Source organism: Rhinopithecus roxellana, chromosome 10 (genome assembly GCF_007565055.1).
Source record: "Rhinopithecus roxellana isolate Shanxi Qingling chromosome 10, ASM756505v1, whole genome shotgun sequence".
Lineage (NCBI taxonomy): Eukaryota > Metazoa > Chordata > Mammalia > Primates > Cercopithecidae > Rhinopithecus > Rhinopithecus roxellana.
This window is the reverse complement of record NC_044558.1, coordinates 98,374,110-98,397,137: the sequence shown is the minus strand read 5'-3', so window position 1 is coordinate 98,397,137 and position 23,028 is coordinate 98,374,110. Positions and strand designations below refer to the sequence as shown.

Genomic DNA, 23,028 nt, shown 5'->3' with positions numbered 1-23,028 from the left:
GAAGACATACAAACAGCCAACAAGTATATTTTTAAATGCTTAACATCAATAATCATCAAGGAAATGCAAATCAAAACCACACTGAGATATCTCACCCCAGTTAGAATGGCTGTTATCAAAAAGAAAAAATAACAAATACTGGCAAGGATGTAGAGCAAAGGGAATCCTCACACACTATTAGTGGGAATGTAAATTAGTACAGCCATTATGGAGAACAGTGTGGAGGAGCCTCAAAAAACTAAAAATAGAACTGCCATATGATCCAACAATTCTACTTCTGGGCATTTATCCAAAGGAACAAAAATTAGAATATCCAAGATATGTCTGCACCCTCATGTTTATTGTAACACTATTTATAAAACCAAGATATGGATCAACCTACGATGAGTTCATCAACAGATGAATGGAAAAGGAAAATGTGTATATATACACAATGGAATACCACTCAACCATTAAAAATGAAATCCTGTCCTTCATGGCGACGTGGATGAAACTGGAGAACGATATATTAAATAAAATAAGTCAGGCACAGAAAGATAAATACCATATGATCTTCTTTGTAGATGGAATCATAAAAAAATTGAGCCCGTAGAAGTAGAGACTAACATTATAGTTATTAGAAGGCAGGAAGAGTAGCTGGGATAAGAGGATAGGAAGAGGTTGGTTATGGATACAAAATTACAGCTAGATCAAGAACCAAGTTCTAATGTCCTCTGCCACTGTAGGGTGAATATAGTTAACAATAATGTATTGTATATGTTCAGAAAACTAGAAGAGAGGATTTTGAATGTTCCAAGCACAAAGACATGATAAATGTTTGAGGTGATGGATATGGTAATTACCCTGATTTGATCATCATACATTATGTACATGTATCAAAATATCACTGTGTACTCCATAAATATGTGCAATTCTTATGTGTCAACTGAAAAGGAAGAAAAAGAAATAGAATCGCTCCTCACATCTTCCTGATGGCAGCCTTCCCCCTTGGCTTTCCCTTTGCCCTCCCTTGCTCACTCCAGGCTGTCTGCAGCACAGCCTTCCTCCCAGAGGACAGTGAGTGTCAACATGGCTCAGTTACCGGGCAGCCCACCCGCTTCAAACTGCTTCTCTCTGGGGGCAGTGGAGGCCAGGTCTACCTCAGATCTGGCCAACCTCAGAGCTTCTCAGACTCTGCCCTCTAAATGCAGATTCACAGGAATTCCAGCCTCTGCGCCCTGCAGTTTTTCAGAGTCCCCAGGTGGCATCTGATGTGTAACCACCACTTCTTCCTGCCAGGCTGTGGCCCAGCTTGGGGCTGCCCACAGCCTGCAGCCTTGGCCTCCTGTGAACCTGCATGAGCCTATGGTTGGGGCTGCCTTGGACGACCCTGACCTCCCAGCCAAGGGCAGGACTGGGAAGTCTCCAGGCCTCTCCAAGGCTACTGGCATCAACCCTGCCTTCATGGTCTATGCGGCTCTTCCCTACTCTATGCCCACCAAGAATGCCACCACCAACAGACACCAGTGGAAGGGATGCTGAGCTGTTCTGCCAAAACCCTGGGGATGCAGAAGCAGCTTGGCATCTCCGGAGGCCTCACTGTGTCAGCGCTGCTCCCAGGGCATGAAGACCTCTGCCTTCACGGGGCAGTGTGGTGTGGGGGAGAGCCAGATGGCAGCAGCTTCCAGGCCAGTTCTTGGACTCAGTGGCAGTGTACTTTCAGTCTTATTAGTTCTCTGTGCCTCACTCTCCTCATTTGTGAGATGAATATACTAGCAGGACCTGCCCACTGGGTCATGTGGCACTTAAATCGGTGTAACAGGTATAAAGTGCTGAGAATTATCCTGCACACAGGAAGCACTAGCTGCTGGTTTGCTGTCATCCACCTTAGCCTCCTCAGGTGACCTCAGAGCTCAGCTGCCTGAGCTCCTCCTCCTTTTCACAGCTTTCAGGGAGCAGCTCTTTCAGCTCTGCCAGGGGCTAGGCAGGAAGTCTGATCAGAGAAGCCAGGTTTCTGTTGATTTCGGCACCAGCTTCCTTCCGGGCCTCCCTGGTTGTTGAGTTGCTTCTTCCACCCCTCCAGGCTCTTCCTGCTCGGTGATTTCTTACAGCCTCTTTGGTCACTTATGCAGGTTGACCCATCTGCCACCCCACTGTCCTCCAGACAGACACCAACGGGACAGACTCTGAGAACCCCAAGCTGGAAGCTCTGTTCCATCAGCAGAGGCCGACCAATCTCCTGAGCCCCCACCCCACCAAGTGGGCCCCACTCTGGAGTGTGCGATGGCACCAACTTTGGGAGATGTTTGGGATTTGAGCCTCAGACTCTTCATCAGAATTTTTAAGGGCCCCACCCAAAAGTGGGTTCTAGATTTGTGGCTTTTTGGAGGCACTGTGTTGTAGTGACAACACAAGCCAACATTGTATGTCCAACTCCAGGTTGGAGTCACAGTCTGCCACTTGCTGAGTGACGCCTGGGCTAGTTGCCTCCTCCCTCAATTTTCCCATCTCTGAAATTGATATAATAATACCCACCTCATGTGGCTCTTACATAAATCAAAGCAGAAAACGTGTCTAAATGTCCAGAGACATGGTAGGTGCTCTGCATATTGGGGCTTCTACCTCTGCTGTCTCCGTTTCCTCTACTCTAAGTCACTGTCCTCATCGGAAAATTAAAAACATTGTCACAGTGCCTGATCCCACCCCAGGCCTCTATCTTTGAGTTTTCTTCTAGATCCCTTCCCAACTTTCACTGATTGGGAGCTCTTATTCTGACCAGTGGTTGGAGCTTCCCCTTACTAGGCTAGAGTGATGTGAATGCCTGGAGGCAGGCACCCAGCTTAACTTCCTTTTTTTTCTTCCTCCCAGGGAGTGCAATCTCTAAAAGATGAGAATGGAGAGAAAAAGGAAGCAGTAGCAGCTAGGGATCTCAGTGCCCAAAGGGACTCCAGGGGTGAGCAGCTTTGCAGTGTAGAGTCCTAAAAAGTCAACCGCAGCATGAAGCAGCATATCAGGTGCTCAGGATTCAGGTTGCTGGCAGGACTATCCCTCTCTGTCCCATGTACCCAGCATCCTGGTCTCACCACTCAGAAAGGAGGAAGAGCAGGTAGGCCATGAGTCCAGGAGAACTGCTTATTCAATGCCAAGTGTGCCAGGCATTTGCACATTTTGCACTTAACCCTCATAACCACCTGAGAGGTGAAGATTATTCCTCACCTGAGAGGTCAAGTGACTCACCTGTGTTTACACAGGCTGGAGCTGAGATTTGAACTCTTTCCTTTGACCCCTACCTAACTTTCGGCAGTAGTTCTCCACGTTTTCCATCTGCAGCTGCCCTTGTGTCTTCCCTGTGATCTGCCTCTAAAAAAGAATGTCCTTCCTTGGTGCTTTTAAAATTTTTCTTGGATGAATTTTCCAGCTGTGGGAAATGGAGAGTGGAGAGGCAGGCTCAGGGCTGGGTATGTGAAGATGCAGACAGATGTAAGGATGTAACCCCCTGCGTTAGTCTATTCGTGCTGCTCTAACAAAACTCCTGAGACTGGAGGATTTATAAAGAACAGAAATGTGTTTTCTCATAGTTCTGGAGGCTGGGAAGTTCAAGATCAATACACCAGCCAGGTCAAGGTCAAGTGGTCTGGCTCTCTTTGCCTCCAAGATGGTGGCTTGTTGCCATGTCCTCATATGGCAGGAGGTGGAAGGGCAAGAGAAGAGTGTTCCAGCTCCAGAAGAGAGACAGAGAGAGAGAGAGAATTTACCTTTCCTGTGCCTTTTTGTTCTCTCCAGGTCTTGGCCACTTGGATGGTGCCTGCCCACATTGGGTGAGGACAGGTCTTCCTCACTCAGTCCACTGATTCAAATGCCAGTTTCTTCTGAAAACACTCTCACAGACACACCCAGAAATAATGCATTACCAGCTATCGAGGTATCCCTAAATCCAGTCAGGTTGACTCCTAAAATTAACCATCATACCGCCTGCTGCCATCTGCTCAAGGCCCTGATCTGTTGGCCAGGCACTGAGCTCAGTGGATTATAGTCTAGTTAGGCTGTCCTGACAAAGCCTTAGGACTTAGATAACATAGAGCTTTCCTTTATTTTGACAACTCCTAATAGAAATAGGGGCTGCTTGTGGCTCACTCCTATAATCCCAGTACTTTGGGAGGCTGAGGCAGGAGGATCACTTGAGGCCAGAAGTTCAAGGCTAGGCTGGGTACAAAAGCAAGACTCCATCTCCACTACAAAAAATTAAAAAATTAAAAATTAAAAAATAGCCAGGCATGGTGGCTTGTGACTGTAGTTCCAGCTACTTGGGAGGCTTCTGTGGGAGGATCACTTGAGCCCAGGCTACAGTGAGCTATGGTCGCCCTGCTGCACTCCAGCCTCGGTGACAGATTGTCTCTTTAAAAAAAGGGGGGAAAAATAGTAGCTGCTTGGAATCTTGTCTTGAGAAGGACTTTAAGGCTGCATCTATAATCAATCAATCAAGAACTCTGTGAACCTCATTCCCATAGTCAACCCCCCTAAAGCTGGTGAACAGTCCTCTTGTCAGTCATCTTTTGAAGTAGTAGCCCCTCCCTCAGGCAGGAAACAGGAAGCCAGGAGATGAGTCCTAAGCCTTTGGAAGAGCAACTCCTGCCTCTCACTTTGCCTCACTTACTCGAGTTTGAATGTTAGGTAAATGTGTCACGTTGAAATGTACAGCAAGATGGTGGAGAAGGGGTGAGATCTAAAGGCCTGGTTTCAGCTGAACAATGAGAGGGGATGGGGAAGACACAGCCCCCCAACAGGGGCTAGCATCATGTCAGATATTGTATTAGTCAGCATTCTCCAGAGAAACAGAACCAACAGGATTTCTCTCTCTCTCTTTCTCTGTAGAGAAAAAGACTGAGAAAGTCATTTATTTTAAGGAATTGGCTTATGCGATTATGGGAGCTGGCAAGTCCAAAATTTTGCAGTGCAGGCCAGCAGGTTGGAGATTCTAGTAGAAGATGTTGCAGTCTGGAGGCAGAATGCTTTCCCCTTCGGGGAACTTCAGTCTTTTCTCCTAAGGCCTTCAATTAATTGGATGAGGCCCACCCACATTGTGGAAGGTAATCTGCTTTTCTCAAAGTCTATTGATTTAAATGTTAATTACATCTAAAAAATACCTTCATAAGGGAACAATAGACTCTAGGGCCTACCTGAGGGTAGGGGATGAGGGGGCATGAAGATTGAAAAACTACCTGTCTCGTACTATGCTGTTTACCTGGTGACAAAACAATCTGTACACCACACCCCTGCAACATGCAATTTACTCATGTTACAAACCTGCATGTGTAACCCCGGACCTAAAATAAAAGTTGGAAAGAAAAAAAAAGAAAACCTTCTTTAGAGCAACATCTAGACTAGTGTTTGATCAAACAACTGGGTACCATGACCTGGCCAAGTTGACACATAAAATTTACCATCACTGGCCAGGCACCGGTGGCTCACGCCTGTAATCCCAGTACTTTGGGAGGCCAAGGCAGGTGGATCACCTGAGGTCTGGAGTTCGAGGCCAGCCTGGCCAACATGGTGAAACCTCATCTCTACTAAAAATACAAAAAAATTAGCCGGGAGTGGTGGTGCATGCCTGTAATCCCAGCTACTCAGGAGACTGAGGCAGGAGAATTGCTTGAACTCGGGAGGCAGGGGTTGCAGTGAGCCGAGATCGCGCCACTGCACCCCAGTCTGGGCAACAGAGTGAGACTCCGTCTCAAAAAAAAAAAAAAAATTAACCATCACGGATACCTTAGTCGACTGTCTCCCAAGGTATGCAACACATTCTGATGTGCATGAGAGGATCATAAGTGGGACAGGACCAGTGCATTAAATAATATTGATTATAGAGTGATTATTTTAAATTCATTTGAATCTTAATTACTTTAAAAAGAAAGGCTCCATTTGATATGAGCCCTTAACACTTCTCTAACACCTGTTATTTATAAAAAGGAAAACAGGGCCAGAATTCAGCTAGAAATTAATTACATTTGATCCTTGAACAATGTGGGACTTAAGGGCACTGAACCCCCATGAAGTCAAAACTCTCTGTGTAACTTTTGACTCCCCAAAAACTTACTACTAATATCCCACTGTTGACCAGAAGCCTTACTGATAACATAAACAGCCCATTCACATGTATTTTATGTTGTATTCTTATATATGATATTCTTACAATATGTAAGCTTAAGAAAAGAAAAAACTATTAAGGAAACCATAAAGAAGACAAAATATATTTGCTATTAATGAAGTGGAAGTGGATCATCATGAAGGTCATCATCCTTGTCATCTTCATGTTGAGTAGGCCCAGGAGGAGAAGGAAGAGGAAGGGTTGGTCTTGTTGTATCATGGGTGGCTGAGGTGGAAGAAAATCCATATATAAGGGGATCCACGCAGTTCCAGCCTGCATTGTTCAAGGGTGAACTGTAAACTGTTTTGTTGTCATCAAATTTACTTTTATAGGGCCAACATGGTGGCTCATGCCTGTAATCCTAGCACTTTGAGAGGCAGAGGCAGGCAGATCACCTGAGGTTAGGAGTTCGAGGGCAGCCTAGCCAACATGGTGAAACACCATCTCTACTAAAATTACAAAAATGAACCGGTTGTGGTGGCAGGCACCTGTAGTCCCAGCAACTCAAGAGGCTGTGGCAGGAGAATCGATTGAACCCGGGAGGCAGAAGTTACAGTGAGTGGAGATCATGCCACTGCACTCCAGCCTGGGCAACAAAGACTCCATCTCAAAAAAAAAAGAAAAGTACAGTGTGATAACCAAGTCAAGGCAGGGGTGACTCCAGAGGGGGTTTCCTAGAGGAATTAATTTATAAGCAGATACCTGGATGATCAGTAGGAGTTAGCCTGGAGAAGAAGAGGGAGAGAATGTTCTGGGCAGAGGGAATAGCATATGCACAAGGCTCAGGGGCAAGAGAGAGCATAGCCCATTCTTATGACTACCGTTAAAGCAGTGTTGGCCACAACATAGAGGGTGTGTCACAAGGCGAGGGAGGCAGTACTCAAGAACGGGACGCAAAGAGCTTCCTGCACCTTGTTAGAAACATTGGGTTCCAGAAGGGCAGGGTTAAAATGATCTTAGCAGCCCTCTGTGCTTGAAACAGCACCCCAGATTCAGTAACTTATGCCAAATAAATGAATCCATTCCTCTCTGCTTGGTGTGTAACTTCAAGGTCTCATGGACCATTTCATTTAAGTAAGGGACTGCAAGGACCAGAGTCTCTACAGAGATCTTCAGGTACAGTTTCTCTGCCAGTGTTGGCTGCCTGGAGGATCTGAAATCTTCCTTCTGTCCACAGGTGACCTGGTGTCCCGTGCAATGCATCACCTGCAGCCCCTCAATGCCAAGCACCACGGCAATGGCACCCCCCTGCACCACAAGCAGGGGGCGCTGTACTGGGAGCCTGAGGCCCTGTACACCCTTTGCTATTTCATGCACTGCCCGCAAATGGAATGGGAAAACCCCAACGTGGAGCCTTCCAAAGTCAACCTCCAGGTGGAAAGGTAAGAAATGCCTTGCCTTGTGGTGTGTGGGTACTGCCTCCAGGGTGGGGCAAGTGTCCAAATGGGGAGGATGATGGGGGTAGAAAGGACTCACTTCCTAAAACTTGCCAGAGTGGTCCGGTGGGAACCTTGCACCCTGAGTGGGTATCTTAGACCTGTGTAGGGGTCCTTGAAATGGGTTTTTATAGGGCTGGTTCTGTTTGGGATAAAACTGGCCTGTCAGATAAGTGGGTCTGCAAATTCTGGAGGGGTAAGGGCCTCTGCAATGAAGGTGGTTTCCTCATGAAGGCAGTCTTGGGGGACGCCACCACCTCGCGTGGGAGTTATCTTCATCTTCATTCATCCTGGCTGCCCTGGGACCCAGGAGAACCAGAAGCACCTATTCAGCCAGAAGTGGGCCTCTCGGGTGTGCAAGGGGCTTGATTGCCCAGGCGGAGGCAGTGTGACTGTTCTTTGAAGCTGAATCCTCATGGGGAAGGAAGGAACTGGGAGAGGACCCGGAGACTGCCTGGAGGCCTCCTCTCTGCCTCCCCACTTCCTTTAGCGAGGGGTTCATAGATCCTCTCCCCACAGTGCCTCACGAATCAGGCCCCTCCTCCATACAGACCCATTTACTCTAAGTACTGTAGGTGTGACCCATTTATCAAAAAGAGTGGTTAAGAGAGCAGGCTCTGTGATCCCAACTGCCTAGGTTCAAATCCAGGCTCTTCTAATTAAAAGCTGGGGATCCTTGGGAAAGGCATCTGCAAAATAGGGATACAAAGAGTAAATCCTACATAGGGTTGTTTGAAAATTAAATAAATTGAACAGTGCCCAGCACATAGTAGGTGCTCAATAAATGTTAAATTTTATTATTGTTGTTGTAGATATGATCTACATATAGCTGAACAACTCCCAACTTGGGCTCCTACAGTTTTCCTTTCTGTTACTTGGTGCCAAGTGGTTTTGGAAAGCTCATTGGATGCTCTGTTTCTGCCAGATGCATTGGGGCTGAATTGGGCTCTCTTACAAAACCATGTCTCTTGGCTTTCAGTTAAGGGAAAAGGATGGAACATAGGCTATATGGAGATTGCTCTTTCTTTTTTTCTTTTCCTTTTTTTTTTTTTTTTTTTTTTTTTCTGAGACAGAGTCTGTCTGTCACCCAGGCTAGATAGAGTGCAGTGGCATGATCTCTGCTCACTGCAACCTCTGCCTCCCGGCTCAAGTGATTCTCATTCCTCAGCCCCCCAAGTAGCTGGGATTACAGTCACACCCCACCACACTCAGCTAATATTTGCATTTTTTTGTAGAAACAGGGTTTCACCATGTTGCCCAGGCTGGTTCCAAACTCTGGGCTCTAGTAATCCTCCTGCCTCAGCCTCCCAAAGTGCTGGGATAGGAGTGAGCAACCATGCCAGGCTACTTCTTCTTTTTCTTTAAGAATCCCAATTTAACACCAATATTTCAATCCAGTCTGGAGTTAACTTAATCAGGAAATTAACTCCTTAAATTACTCAAGTCTCCTGCCATCCACAACAAATCAGTCAGTACCTTGTGCATATTTTCACATGCAAACATGCCCAAAATGGAGAAGTGGTAAGATGCCCATGGCAAAAAAATAATCATTCAGACACACCGAAACTTTGCTGTCTCTGGGTACAAATGCTAAGAGTTGAAAGAATGGAAACCACTGGCCTCACCTATGGGGTGTCTAGCTCTTCACCCTCAGCCCCGACAGCCTGTCCAGTAGTGCCGTTTCTGTGGCTCAGCTCCCTCATGTCATCTCCTGCTCCCACCTCCATGCAGATGAGCCCCTCTCCCCACTGCGGCTAGACACTGCCTCCTCTGAGCTCCAGAACCTTCTCATCCCACTCGGCCGACTTCCAGTTTCCACTGTCAGGTCTCATACTTGCAGGCTGATTCTTCTTCTCCTAGCACCTTTTTCTCTTCTGCCTCACACTTACCGTAATTTGTAACTATGTGTGTATTTCTGTGTTTATTTATTGCCTGTAAAGCTTCATGAAGGCAGAGAACACATCTGTTTTAGCCATCACTCCTCAGTTGATGCCAAACTCAACATCTGGAGCAGAATGGGAAGTCCACAAATATTTGTAGAATGAAAGGATGAGCAAACCTATTGATGTAAGTGCCCATGGGACATTTCCATCTGGAGAGCTCAGACTACTTCAAAACTACAGCCTTCAGCTCTCCCCCAAAACCCACTATTCCTCCTTTCTCCCCAGGCTCTAAGAATGGTACCACCATTGGCCTCATCGCCCTGGTCAGAAAACTGAGGCTTGACTGGCACTCCTTCCTCTCCCTCACCATCTCCAGCTGGTCAGCAGGTCTTATTGAGGCTGCATCAGTGAGATTTCTTTATTCCTTCCCTGCTAGACCACTGCCACTCTATGGTTCAGGACCCCATCTTTTCTACTTCAGTTTCTACTTTTGATGTCTACATGGTCTGCCTGCATGTGAGCTTTAATAGTCCTCTGACCTTGGGAGGCTGAGGTGGGTGGATCATCTGAGGTCAGGAGTTTGAGACCAGCCTGGCCAACTTGGTGAAACCCCGTCTCTACTAAAAATACAAAAAATTAGCTGGACGTGGTGGCACACACCTTTAGTCTTAGCTACTCAGGATGCTGAGGCAGGAGAATCACTTGAACCCAGGAGGTGGAGGTAGCAGTGAGCCAAGACCATGCTACTGCACTCCAGCCTGGGTGACAGAGTGAGATTCCATCTCAAAATAAATTTAAATTAAATTTAAAAATCCTCTGACCAAGACTGGGCACAGTGGCTCACACTTGTAATCCCAGCACTTTGGTAGGCTGAGGCACGTGGATGATTTGAGATGAGGAGTTCCAGACCGACCAGCCTGGGCAACATGGCAAGACCCCATCTCTACGAAAAATACAAAAATTCGCTGGGTGTGGTGGCGCTTGTCTGTAGTCCCAGCTACTTAAGGGGCTGAAGCAGGAGGATTGCTTGAGCCTGGGAGGTCGAGGTTGCAGTGAGCTGAGATTGCACCACTGTACTCCAACCTGGGTCACAAAGTAAGACCTTGTCTCGAAGAAGAAGAAAAAGAAGAAGAAGGAGAGGGAGAGGGAGGGGGAGGGGGAGCAGGAGGAGAGGGGGAGGGGGAGGGAGAAGAGGAAGAGGAAGAAGAAGAAGAAGAAGAAGAGCAACAAGAAGAAGAATAGCAAGAAGGAGGAGGAGGAGGAGGAGGAGAAAGAGAAGAAGAGCAACAACAACCACCACCACCACCACCCTCTGACGCGCTCCATCTTCCTCATAGCAAAACTTCTAAAATGGAAGTCTCACCATGTGACATCCTCCTGCTCCTGCTCAGCACAGTTGCCCAGCTCCCATTATACTTTCTATTACACAGTGTCCATTTTCCCTCTTGAATCTCCTTCTGGACTCAGAGTGTAGTTGAAGTGGCTGGAAGTCAAAAAGGACCCTCTAATGCTTCCAAACTTTCTGGGACAAGTTTTAAAGAGGCATGAGCAGGGAAGGAGAGCAAGGAGAACATGTCCCAGAATTTGTTAGAGCCATTTATCTCATTCTTTCCATGCCTCTTTGGTTGAATTTTCAAGAGTCAGCACAAAAGACAAAGTGGAACTTAGCGTTTTCCATATTCTGTTCAGTGTGATCCTCTGGGAAGCATGTGGATTGGAAGTCATATAGTCCTTTAAATTTGGATCCCAGCTCGGCTTCTTGTGGCTCTGTTATTTCATCTCTTTGAAACTCCATTTGTCCTTCGTAAGTGAGAACACAACCATCCTCATGAGACTGATGTAAGCAATGAATTAGACATTGTAGCTAAGACATCCAGTGCCATGCCTGGCATGAGGGGAACCCCCTTCCTCCTAAAACAGTCACTTATATTATATTTTGGGGGCTCTAAAATGCTGTTTTCATTGTCCTTAAAAAAAACCTGCCTGTGATTCTTTCCAGAGGGATCGTTATTTCTTCCGGCTCCCTGATGGAACAGGCTTTAGTGTTTAGCACCAGAAAACACAAGCGGAAGAACTTCAGAGGCGAGGGGCCTTCTGTTTTCAGTCAAGTGTTCATTTACACCAGCTCTGTACCAAAGCCTCCAAATGAGAATTTCCAGTAGAAGTTAGGAATCTAATTTGGAGTTATTTCTTTCTCTCCTCTCTCTCTCTCTCTCTCTTTCTCTGTGTGTGCGTTCTTTTTATTCTGCAAATCTATCAAACAGTGTCATCTCCTTGACTATCTTTATTCTGACAAGTCAGGTAGGGCCATGATGCTTATATGGTTTTCCTCTAGACTATAAGCTCTTCAAGAACAGGGGCTGAATATTACTTGTTTTCATCTGCGCCCAACAGACAGCCTGGGAAATATTGGCGAAATATGGATTATTTTATGCCTCAAACCATCCCTTCTTGTCAGAACAGCCTTTCTTGGCTGAAGTATTTGGAAGTAGGCCTGCATGCGCCATTTTGCCATTTCATGTGGGCACAGCTTTGGAGTTGCTGCATTTGTTTTGGATAGTTTCGTTTTTCATTGTGGAATTTTGAAGAAGCTCAGTGCCAGTGTGAGCTTTCTGTAGTCTAAGTTTTTCCAGAACTTTGGCTCCTATTTCTTGAGCTTCTAAAATCATTCAGGTACCTCAGATATTTTTATTTTAAAAAACTCAGACAAATTTTGTAATATTTACGATTAGGTGATATTTATTTTCCAAATAGTAATGATAAGTGAAAACACCTTAATTTTGATAGGAGGGGCTGTGTGAGGGTACTGTTTTCAAAAAGAATTGTCCTCAATCTAGAATGAGGTTTCCCTCACTTGTATCATTACTGGAATATCAGTGATTCCTAGATGTCTTTGGCCATGGATGATTTTAGTAATTTATTACCACAAGATAAAAAAAAATAGTAGGATAAATGGGAGTATTTTGTTGCCTCAGGTAGCTATCTGGTAATGCCTGGGGTAACTGTGCACAGCTTCACTTGGAAAACTAGACAATTAAGTAGTTCTGCCTTCTTCCAGTCTCACTGAAAACAAACCAGAATTTATTTCCAGGTGCTCTTGTTCCTTTTGCAAACAGAATGTACAGACATTTATATCAGGGAAATATCTGCCAGGGGATTTTCAACTACAAACATGGGTATACAATCACCAATCACCAACTGTTTGAGGAAAACTAACAATGTGAAACAAAATAATCTTAACAAATGGAAGAATTTACACTTGAAGAAACAGAGTTAATAAAGCAGACATAACAGACATTAGCAGTGAATGACAACCAAATACATGTTCCATGATACTCACGCTACCAAAAGCTCACCCCAACACGTTGCATCTTAACATTTTTTATCTCTGTGATGTATGTGACAAGTGAGATTCAAACTTCAACTTACTCCTATGGACATACCTGCAGTTATGCACTAAGTCCAGCATGTTAGTTATAGCTCTACTCTGTTCTTTTCCACTAAGGAATGTAAATCAGAATGCAAGTGAGTAGAGGTATCCTTGATACAAACAGCACTACCAGTCAGGATACTTAGTTGCAAAAGCTGAACCTCTCATGACACTTAAAGCAGGAAGAAAACCTCTGGGAGGCCCAGTATGGGTAGAAGATTAACAAATCTTTTCCCCTTCTGCATGAAAATTTGACCTTGAATTAACTCTCTAGCTCTGTTCCCCTGGAGGAAACCTTATACAAATTGCAGTGTCAACTATGTTTCTGGGAAACTTTGCTTATGGTCAGAATGATCCAAGATTGACAAATTACATCTGGCCTGGAGGTACCAGAAATACTTGATAAAGACCCAGAGCTTTGGACTTCCCTTAATTTATTGACTCTTGTAACTAGCTGTGTCCTTTGAAGAGACCTTGGAAGCTATTGCTATGGAGTTGTTACAAGAGATATTGGGGTTTGCAAACCAGGGCAGGGCAGCTCCCACAATCACCCATGTGGATCTCAGCTCCTTGCACCTGCATGTCACCTGGACAGGAGATAAGCTCCTGATGACTGGGCAAAGTGCTGCAAGGACTCCCACTGAAAGAATATCTGATACTGTCCTGCTGGGTCCAGGGTGGCCTATAATAGTCCCATGAATCTAAATGTTTAGTAGATCTTAATAAGACTTCTGGTAGGCATTGAAGCCAGAGATCCAGGCTTTGAGGCTATATAACCAGGCTACATAACCTGGGATTGCACTACAGGACTGCTCTAGCAGAGATCTCACAGCCACTGGTACTAGGCACAGACACTGGACCTTACACTACTGATGCTAGCCACTGAACACTCCAACAGGACCTCTGTCATTGTTGCCTCTAAAGGCTGAGTGTCTCTGTCACCGCCCACATCAGCTCCACGTACCCTACATGTCACAGGACCTGCCTAGACCCTAACAAGGGAGTCCGGGAAGGTGAATTTCTACCTGGTAGAACCATGGACTCATAATATGGAAAATTCTCCAAACACCAAGTAACATCATCATCAGTGGTTCTGGGAAGCTAAAAGAAAAAAAAAAGAAAAGAAAAACAACAACAACAACTGACAAAGTCCACTATATTCTTCTAATTTTCTTTTTTTTTTTTTTGTGAGACAGTCTCACTCTGTCACCCAGGCTGGAGTGCAGTGGTGCAATTTTGGCTCACTGCAACCTCCACCTTTCAGGTTCTAGCGATTCTCCCGCCTCAGCTTCCCAAATAGCTGGGACTACAGGTGTGTGCTATCACGCCCAACTAATTTTTTTTTGTATTTTTAGTAGAGACAGGGTTTCGCCATTTTGGCTGGACTGGTCTCAAACTCCTGACCTCAACTGATCCGCCTGCCTCGGCCTCCCAAAGTACTGGGATTACAGATGTGAGCCACTGTGCCCAGTCTCTGCTAATTTACTTTTAAAAAAATAAATAACACACAAGTGAATCATTTGCACAGGCCAGCATTTATTACTGTTATTAGCCACACAAGTCACAACTGACTGGCTTACACATCACAGTTAAGAACCAAAATACCACCCCAATATAAGGACTCCTTGGTCTAACACCCTGGAAGCCTCAATAGCAAGAAGGAGGAGAGAAGAGAGCCATTCCTGGTATCCTGAGCAGGGATTCAGAAGGTCTGTTCTCAGAGGAAGAATGCTACTTCCTCATCTTCCTGAGGGAGCAGTCATGTCTGGCTCTTTTTACAGTCCCCTACAATGCCCAGCCCAGGGCTAATGGTTCTGGAGAAATTCAGAGTTGCTGGATGAATGGGGACATGCTAGAGCGAGAATATGAGATATTAGATCTGTTTTCTGTAGACCTGGAATCTCAACCACTATATAAATGATTCTGAAGGAGAAAAAAAATACGTGTTGAATTCTAAATTATTGACTCAAAAAGCAAAGTTTTGAAACATGATCCATTTGTAACTTGAGCATTGTGGCAATTTATTTCCTCTGTCCATGGTAAAAACTGCTGTCATTCCACTATGTTTCAGACTGCAGGTTACAGCCCATGAGTGGGCCATTACATCAGTGTGCTAGAGGTTAGCTAACAACACCCTGCTGGTAAATCTGGCCCACTGTCTGTTTTTACAAATAAAGTTTTATTAGAATACAGCCACACTCATTTGTTTACATATTATTTATGGCTGCTTTTGCACTGTGACAGAGTTGCTTTGTTATGACAGAGACTTTAGGGTCCAGAAAGCTGAAAATACTATTTGACCATTCTCAGAAGAAGTTTGCTGACCTCTAATGTGGGTTGTAATCTTCTTCTTTTTTTTTTTATTTTTTTTTATTTTTTATTATACTTTAAGTTCTAGGGTACATGTGCATAACGTGCAGGTTTGTTACATATGTATATTTGTGCCATGTTGGTGTGCTGCACCCATCAACTCGTCAGCACCCATCAATTCATCATTTATATCATGTATAACTCCCCAATGCAATCCCTTCCCCCTCCCCCCTCCCCATGATAGGCCCCGGTGTGTGATGTTCCCCTTCCCGAGTCCAAGTGATCTCATTGTTCAGTTCCCACCTATGAGTGAGAACATGCGGTGTTTGGTTTTCTCTTCTTGTGATAGTTTGCTAAGAATGATGGTTTCCAGCTGCATCCATGTCCCTACAAAGGACGTAAACTCATCCTTTTTTATGGCTGCATGGTATTCCATGGTGTATATGTGCCACATTTTCTTAATCCAGTCTGTCACAGATGGACATTTGGGTTGATCCCAAGTCTTTGCTATTGTGAATAGTGCCGCAATAAACATACGTGTGCATGTGTCTTTGTAGTAGAATAATTTATAATCCTTTGGGTATATACCCAGTAGTGGGATAGCTGGGTCATATGGTACATCTAGTTCTAGATCCTTGAGGAATCACCATACTGTTTTCCATAATGGTTGAACTAGTTTACAATCCCACCAACAGTGTAAAAGTGTTCCTATTTCTCCACATCCTCTCCAACAACTGTTGTTTCCTGATTTTTTAATGATTGCCATTCTAACTGGTGTGAGATGGTATCTCATTGTGGTTTTGATTTGCATTTCTCTGATGGCGAGTGATGATGAGCATTTTTTCATGTGTCTGTTGGCTGTATGAATGTCTTCTTTTGAGAAATGTCTGTTCATATCCTTTCCCCACTTTTTGATGGGGTTGTTTGTTTTTTTCTTGTATATTTGTTTGAGTTCTTTGTAGATTCTGGATATTAGCCCTTTGTCAGATGAGTAGATTGCAAAAATTTTCTCCCATTCTGTAGGTTGCCTGTTCACTCTGATGGTAGTTTCTTTTGCTGTGCAGAAGCTCTTTAGTTTAATTAGATCCCATTTGTCAATTTTGGCTTTTGCTGCCGTTGCTTTTGGTGTTTTAGACATGAAGTCCTTGCCCATGCCTATGTCCTGAATGGTACTACCTAGATTTTCTTCTAGGGTTTTTATGGTATTAGGTCTAACATTTAAGTCTCTAATCCATCTTGAATTAATCTTCGTATAAGGGGTAAGGAAAGGATCCAGTTTCAGCTTTCTACTTATGGCTAGCCAATTTTCCCAGCACCATTGATTAAATAGGGAATCCTTTCCCCATTTCTTGTTTCTCTCAGGTTTGTCAAAGATCAGATGGCTGTAGATGTGTGGTATTATTTCTGAGGACTCTGTTCTGTTCCATTGGTCTATAGCTCTGTTTTGGTACCAGTATCATGCTGTTTTGGTTACTGTAGCCTTGTAGTATAGTTTGAAGTCAGGTAGCATGACGCCTCCAGCTTTGTCCTTTTGACTTAGGATTGTCTTGGCAATGTGGGCTCTTTTTTGGTTCCATATGAACTTTAAAGCAGTTTTTTCCAATTCTGTGAAGAAACTCATTGGTAGCTTGATGGGGATGGCATTGAATCTATAAATAACCTTGGGCAGTATGGCCATTTTCACGATATTGATTCTTCCTATCCATGAGCATGGTATGTTCTTCCATTTGTTTGTGTCCTCTTTGATTTCACTGAGCAGTGGTTTGTAGTTCTCCTTGAAGAGGTCCTTTACATCCCTTGTAAGCTGGATTCCTAGGTATTTTATTCTCTTTGAAGCAATTGTGAATGGAAGTTCATTCCTGACTTGGCTCTCTGCTTGTCTGTTACTGGTGTATAAGAATGCTTGTGATTTTTGCACACTATTGCCTTATCTGTCTTGATGATGAGGAACTTCAGGCTCAGAGAGGTTACGTAGCTTACCCAGGTCATACAGCTATCACCAGGCAGAACTGGGATGCAAAGGCAGGAGGCTTGAATGCAGAGTTCACCCTCACAACTGCACCCCACTGTGGGATGAGATGAGAAGGATGCAGGGTATAGAAAGAGGGCAGAGGAGTCCGCGTGAAGGTGAAATGCCTGAAAATCTAAGGCCAAGAATATTCTTGCCTTAATATACATCACCCTCCATCTTCCCTTTTTCCTTTTAGTTTTGTCCCTGGCTTAGGCGCAACAAATATTGCTAATAAAAGTGGAATAATGTGCCGGGCGTGGTGGTTCACACCTGTAATCTCAGCACTTTGGGAGGCCAAGGCAGGTGGATCACCTGAGGTCAGGAGTTCGAGACCAGTCTGACCAAGATGGTGAAACCCCCATCTCTACTAAAAATACAATAATTAGCGGGGCATGGTGACACGTGCCTGTAAACCCAGCTACTTGGGAGGCTGAGGCAGAAGAATCACTTGAACCCGGGAGTTTGAGGTTGCAGTGAGCTGAGATCGTGCCATTGCGCTTCAGTCTGGGCGAGAGAGCAAAACTCTGTTTCAAAGAAACAAACAAACAAACAAACAAAAAGTGGTATAATAATCAAATCACTCCATCCGATTGGACAGCCTTTGAGAAACATGTTAATCTTCTGACACAAATTGCTATATACAGTGATACGTTGCTTAACAATGAGGATACATTCTGAGAAATGCATCATTAGGTGATTTTGTCATTGTGGGAACATTGCAGGGTGTACTTACGTAAACCCAGCTAGTGTAGCCTCACCTCCACACCTAAGCTACATGGTAGAGTCTATGGCTCCCAGGCTACAAACCTGTATAGCATGTTACTCTACTGAATACTGTAGGAAATTGTAACATAGTGGCATTTATGCATCTAAACATATCTAAACCTAGAAAAGCTGCAGTAAAAATGCAGTATTATAATCTTATGGGACTGAAATGTCATTATCATGCAGTATGTGATTGTATATAAATAAACTCAGAAGCTGCCTCTTAAATCTTTACTTCAATATTGAGCTTTTCATTTTTCATTTTATTTTAATTTTTTTCATTGTTGATTCTATATATTATTAAGCTTTTATCAGTCAGTCGTTCATTTAGTCAATCCATAAACATGCATTAAGTGCCAGCTATAAGCACAATAATAATAAGAGATAATATTCATCAAATTCTTTATGTGCCAGGCACCATTTTAAGTACTTTATGTGAATTAACTCATTTATCCCCCATTATAACTCCATGAGGTATGTATTATTATTGTCATCCCCGTTTTACAGATGGACAAAGTGAGGCTGAGGATAGCTAATTTGCCCAAGATCACAGGGCCTGGAAGTGGTAGCACAGGGATTCAGGCCCAGCAGGCTGGCTCCAGAACTCGCTCCCTTCACCACCATACCTTTGCTGCTGTGTGTCCAGCCCTTTGCTAGGGAGTGGGGACTCCGGGAGGCCTCACATGGCTCCCGTCCAGCACAGCCAGAATGGAGAAAGAGTGTAGTGTCAGAAGGGAACTGCTGGGAGTGGGACAGATCAGGCAAGGCGGTATTTGAGTCGGACTTTGAAAGATGAATAAAACCAGCCATTTGATGATTGGAAGTGGGGAAGGTGTTCTAGGTGAGAGGAGCAGCTGTCAAAGGCTCCAGGCTGGAAATCCAGAGATAGTGGGGGACGCATAGACCTACTGAGACAGACTAGCACAGGGGCTGTACTGCCCATCAGCTGGTTTGCAGAGGTGCAGCTGTTTAACCAGTTAATAAAATGCTGAAATGCTTCTCTCTATGGGTTGGTAAAAAGCCACTGCCCCAAGTGCTCCCAACCCCACGATGTCCCTGCCATCCAGCAACAACAGCTTGGCATCTGGCCCTGCGGGTACTCCAGGAGGCCCTGTCTGCGCTAAGGCTGTAGGAGTTGATCTGTGCCAGAGCTTCACAGTAGTTAAATATTTAGAATATCATCCTGAGTTGAAAGTGTCGGGGAGAGGGTTTTGTCTTGCAGGTGTCATGGGTGGCTTTGTTCCTTTGACGGCAGGGTTAGGGTTGAAGGTTTGGATCAGGGGAGAAGCATAAGCAAAATCCAAATGCCTCTGCTTATCCTTCAGGACTCAGCTGCCTCCCCACCTCTCCTGTGAAAGCTTTACTGACCTGTGCCCCTGGCAGAAGGCCTTCTCTGTTCACAACCCCTTCGGTGAATAATTTTAATAGTCCTTGAGTGCCAGCTCATGCCAGGCCATGTGATGAGAGCTTTTCCAGAGCATTCCACTTAAATTTCATAGTCACCCTCTCAGCTACTGTTATTTTGCCTATTTAACAGATAAGAAGAGTGAGCAGATGTTCTGGGGCTTGCCCAAGGTCACACGGCTAAGTTAGGATGTGGTGGGGCTGGAAGTTGGGCCTCAGCACTGTGGTTCCAGAGCATGCGTCCTCTTGCCCACCCACCATGGGGCCCCATGACTTCTCTGGCATTATTTGCTTCCATGTCTGTCTCCACTGCCAGGCTTTGAGCTCTGCACAAGCAGGGACGGGGCTTTGATCATTTGTCTCACTTTCTGACAGCCAGACAAGGACTGGCACAGAGTGGGTGGGGAAGAGAAGGATTAGTTAGGACCTGGCCCCAGGGGACTGGAGCAGAGAGAGATGTAGGGACCAGCTGGATGCTTCCTGCAAGAGTCCCAAAGAGAGATGACAAGCCCGTAGCTGAGTGAGTGCCCTCCTCAGTGTCTCCCAGAGAGAGATCAGCAGTTGGCCTCCTCCTTTCTCCTGAGTGGTCCCAAGGCAAGCCACATTGGCCTCCCCAGGTTGCTCTCATTTGCCTGGAACTGACAGCCCCGTGCATGCTGTGTGTCTGGGGCCAACACTCAGGGGGAAAAAACAACATTAGCGAATATTAGCCCTTGAAACTGCCCAGTGCAAACTGAGGGCTGGCCCAGCATGGCAGGAACCAATGGAAGCCTGGAGCCCAAATGCCTGGGAGCAGAGGGGCCTGCAGAGAGAAAGCGCTGTCTGAGCTCATCTCACTTTTGAACCATCTGCCCCTGCTCCAAGTTTCCACTCTTTTTATCCTTTCAGAAATAGTGATGTTGACAGCTGCTAGCATACAACTGGTTTTTACATGTTATGGGAAGTAGCCCCGGCAGTAAATTTGGTCATTTGCCTGGTGGACATGGCATCTGAGTTGAATGTGCATTCTTCAAAGTCTGACTTCATAACCAAATCCTCTACAGCTATACAGTTCCCTGGATTTTTATTGATTTAATTACATTTTCCCCATCTCTCCATTTTGCTCTCCTCACAGACTACATCTTTTTATACCTACAATAAAAGGTGCTGTAAATTCAATTATTATTATTATTTTTTACTGAAAAGGTATATATGCTTGTTTTTTAAATTTTGAAAACTACAGGAAAATATAAGGAAGAAAATTAAAATTATTTATAATTCTGCTACCCTGAGGTAGCCAAAATTATTATTTAGTTTATTGTCTTGTCTTTTTTTAACACAAATAGGGAGGGTTTTGAACATAGTTACACTGTGTATATATAATTTTATGTCTTATTTTTATTTCACTTAATAGCATACCGTAAGCATATTCCTGGTTGTACTGTAGAACATTCATAAACATTCTTAATGACTGCAGAATATTCCATCGTGTGACTGTACCATAATTTGCCTAATGGCTCCAGGGTTCGTGGCCATTTGAATTGTTTCCAGTGTGCGAATTGCTATTCTTTTAAAACTACCCACAGTGGTGTGACTAAAACATCAATGGAGAGGAAATGGTTATGAAAAGAGTAGTCAGCTTGGAGTAGAGCAACTGAGGGGTTAATTCACGGTACCTCTGGTGGCCTGTAGGAGGAAAAAACTGCAGAAGGAGAACCCTGGGAGGGAGCCTCACCCAGCCCAATCCAAGCTGTTGCTTTTTTTCCAGGAAGCAAGGCCTTATGGGAAGTGTAGGGAACAATGGCGTCTGCCTGGCCTGCAAGCTTTCTAGAGCAACAGTAATGATCAGAATCTCTTGGAGTGAGCTCTTCCACACTCAGGATCTCCCTCTATTCTCACAGCAAAACTGGGAGCTGGGAAGATCGCTTTTCACATCTCCAGAGACTGACTGTAAAAAAGTCATGAGATTTGCCCCAAGTTATGCAGTGAGTGGCCAAACTGAAACCAGAGGGCTGCTCTGGGAATCCCTGGGAATCTCCTCCTGCTCTTTCTGGATTGCTTCTAGAATGGAAAGAGGCATGGCAGCCTCATCAGAAAGCAAATTTTGAGCTTGTTCTGTAGACAAAGTTCATAGAACGCACACTTGGCCAAGTCTATAATTGAGGAAGATGCCACAATTCAAGGGGTTTATGTTTGTTTGGTGGCTGTGTTTGTTTGTGTCTACTTCTGGATTTTAAAATGTGGCTCTATCTTATGTTTTCTGTGTGTATAAGAAGCATCACCTGTGATGGCTTTCTCAGTTCTTTCAAACTAGAGTGAGGAATTCAGTCAAGAGTTAGCCAGTCAAGTTCAGACCTGCTCAGGAATTTAAGCCAAGTGTGCTGGCAGAAGAAGGTGGATGTGTTCCCAGGCTTCCATTCTCTTCTCACTGGTAGGTTCAAACTCCCCTCCTCGAGCAAGCTCTTTTTGCAGTCTTTTGTCCCATTGCTCTGTATTAGTCCCTTACACAGAATCCCGCCCTCTCCTTGCACTGCCACACCCCAGACCCTGGGGCAGCAAGGTGGGGAAAGCATATTTTTGTGATTAGGAAAGGAAACTAGTAAAAGGAAACTAAGGACCAACTTGTTGAAAACACTGAACATCTACTCCCTCTGAAATCCTTCCCTGGAAGTACTGTCCCTCTTCAGACTCCAGAGCCCTTTACAGCAACATCCCACAAAGCACTTCTCATGGTCTGCCTTGCATGAGAGTTACCTGCTTTTCTTTCCTTGATAGCCACTTAATGCCCCAGTCCACCAGTCAAAAGTCCTGATGTAACAGATACACAAGTATAATTAAGGAGTATAATTATAATTTTAAAAGTCAAACAGATTTTTTGCAATTGGGACTGCCCTGGAAAGTCAGGGATGTATAGTCACAGTAAACCTCCTTGCTACATTGAACAACAGAGACCAGGTTTTAAATCCTTGGGTCCTCCATAAAACTCAACACAGACCCTTGCTCCAAGGAGACAGTCAATAAATCGGGAACCAGTTAAGTGCTCAGTCTGCTCCATAAACTGCCCTTCTCGTTCATGTATTTATTAATTTATCAGGTTCATCTAACTCGTTCACCCTCTTACTCCTTCAGCTACTCCAATTCATACGGAATCCCCTGAAACTGCCCTACATCTTTTCACCTCATTCCCTCTACTTGGATTCTTTTTCCAAACACTTCTGCCTCCCTGGTCCAGTCTCAGGGCGACATTTCCCTGCACACTCATTCCCTTCAACTGTGGCTGATTTAGATGCTGCTACTTCCTTCTCTCATTAGACTTTGTGCATTCCTTTATCATGAAGCTTTTCGGAAGGTGGCATAATAGCTTCTTTTCTCATGCTTTTCACATTAGACCTTGAGTTAATTGGGTACTAGGACCTCTGCAGTATCACCAGGTGTAGAACCAGGTACACAGAAGGTACTTACTTATTCTGTCATCCATTCAACATATATTTATAGAGCATTTGCCATTCAACAGGCAAAATGTCTGCCTTTGTGGAGCTTCCATTCTACCAAATGCATAAATAATACAAACATCAGGCACAGAGAAGTGGCATACAGAGAAATCAAACTGGGTACTTAAACCAAGGACAACTTCTGAAAAGTGCTATTTTAGGTAGAGTGGTCAGCGAAGTTTTATCTAAGGAGAT

At 44.7% G+C, this 23,028-nt stretch overlaps 1 protein-coding gene across 2 annotated transcripts in view; it reads left to right on the top strand.

Annotated features, from left to right (window-relative positions):
* BTBD11 (BTB domain containing 11) overlaps window positions 1-23,028 on the top strand; it is a 366,318-nt gene that overhangs the window by 245,750 nt on the left and 97,540 nt on the right. For both annotated transcript variants that reach the window (XM_030939355.1, XM_010375422.2), the window contains one exon: window positions 7,302-7,506. In XM_030939355.1, coding sequence (XP_030795215.1) covers window positions 7,302-7,506 — 205 coding nt within the window. The remainder of the gene's footprint in view (window positions 1-7,301; window positions 7,507-23,028) is intronic.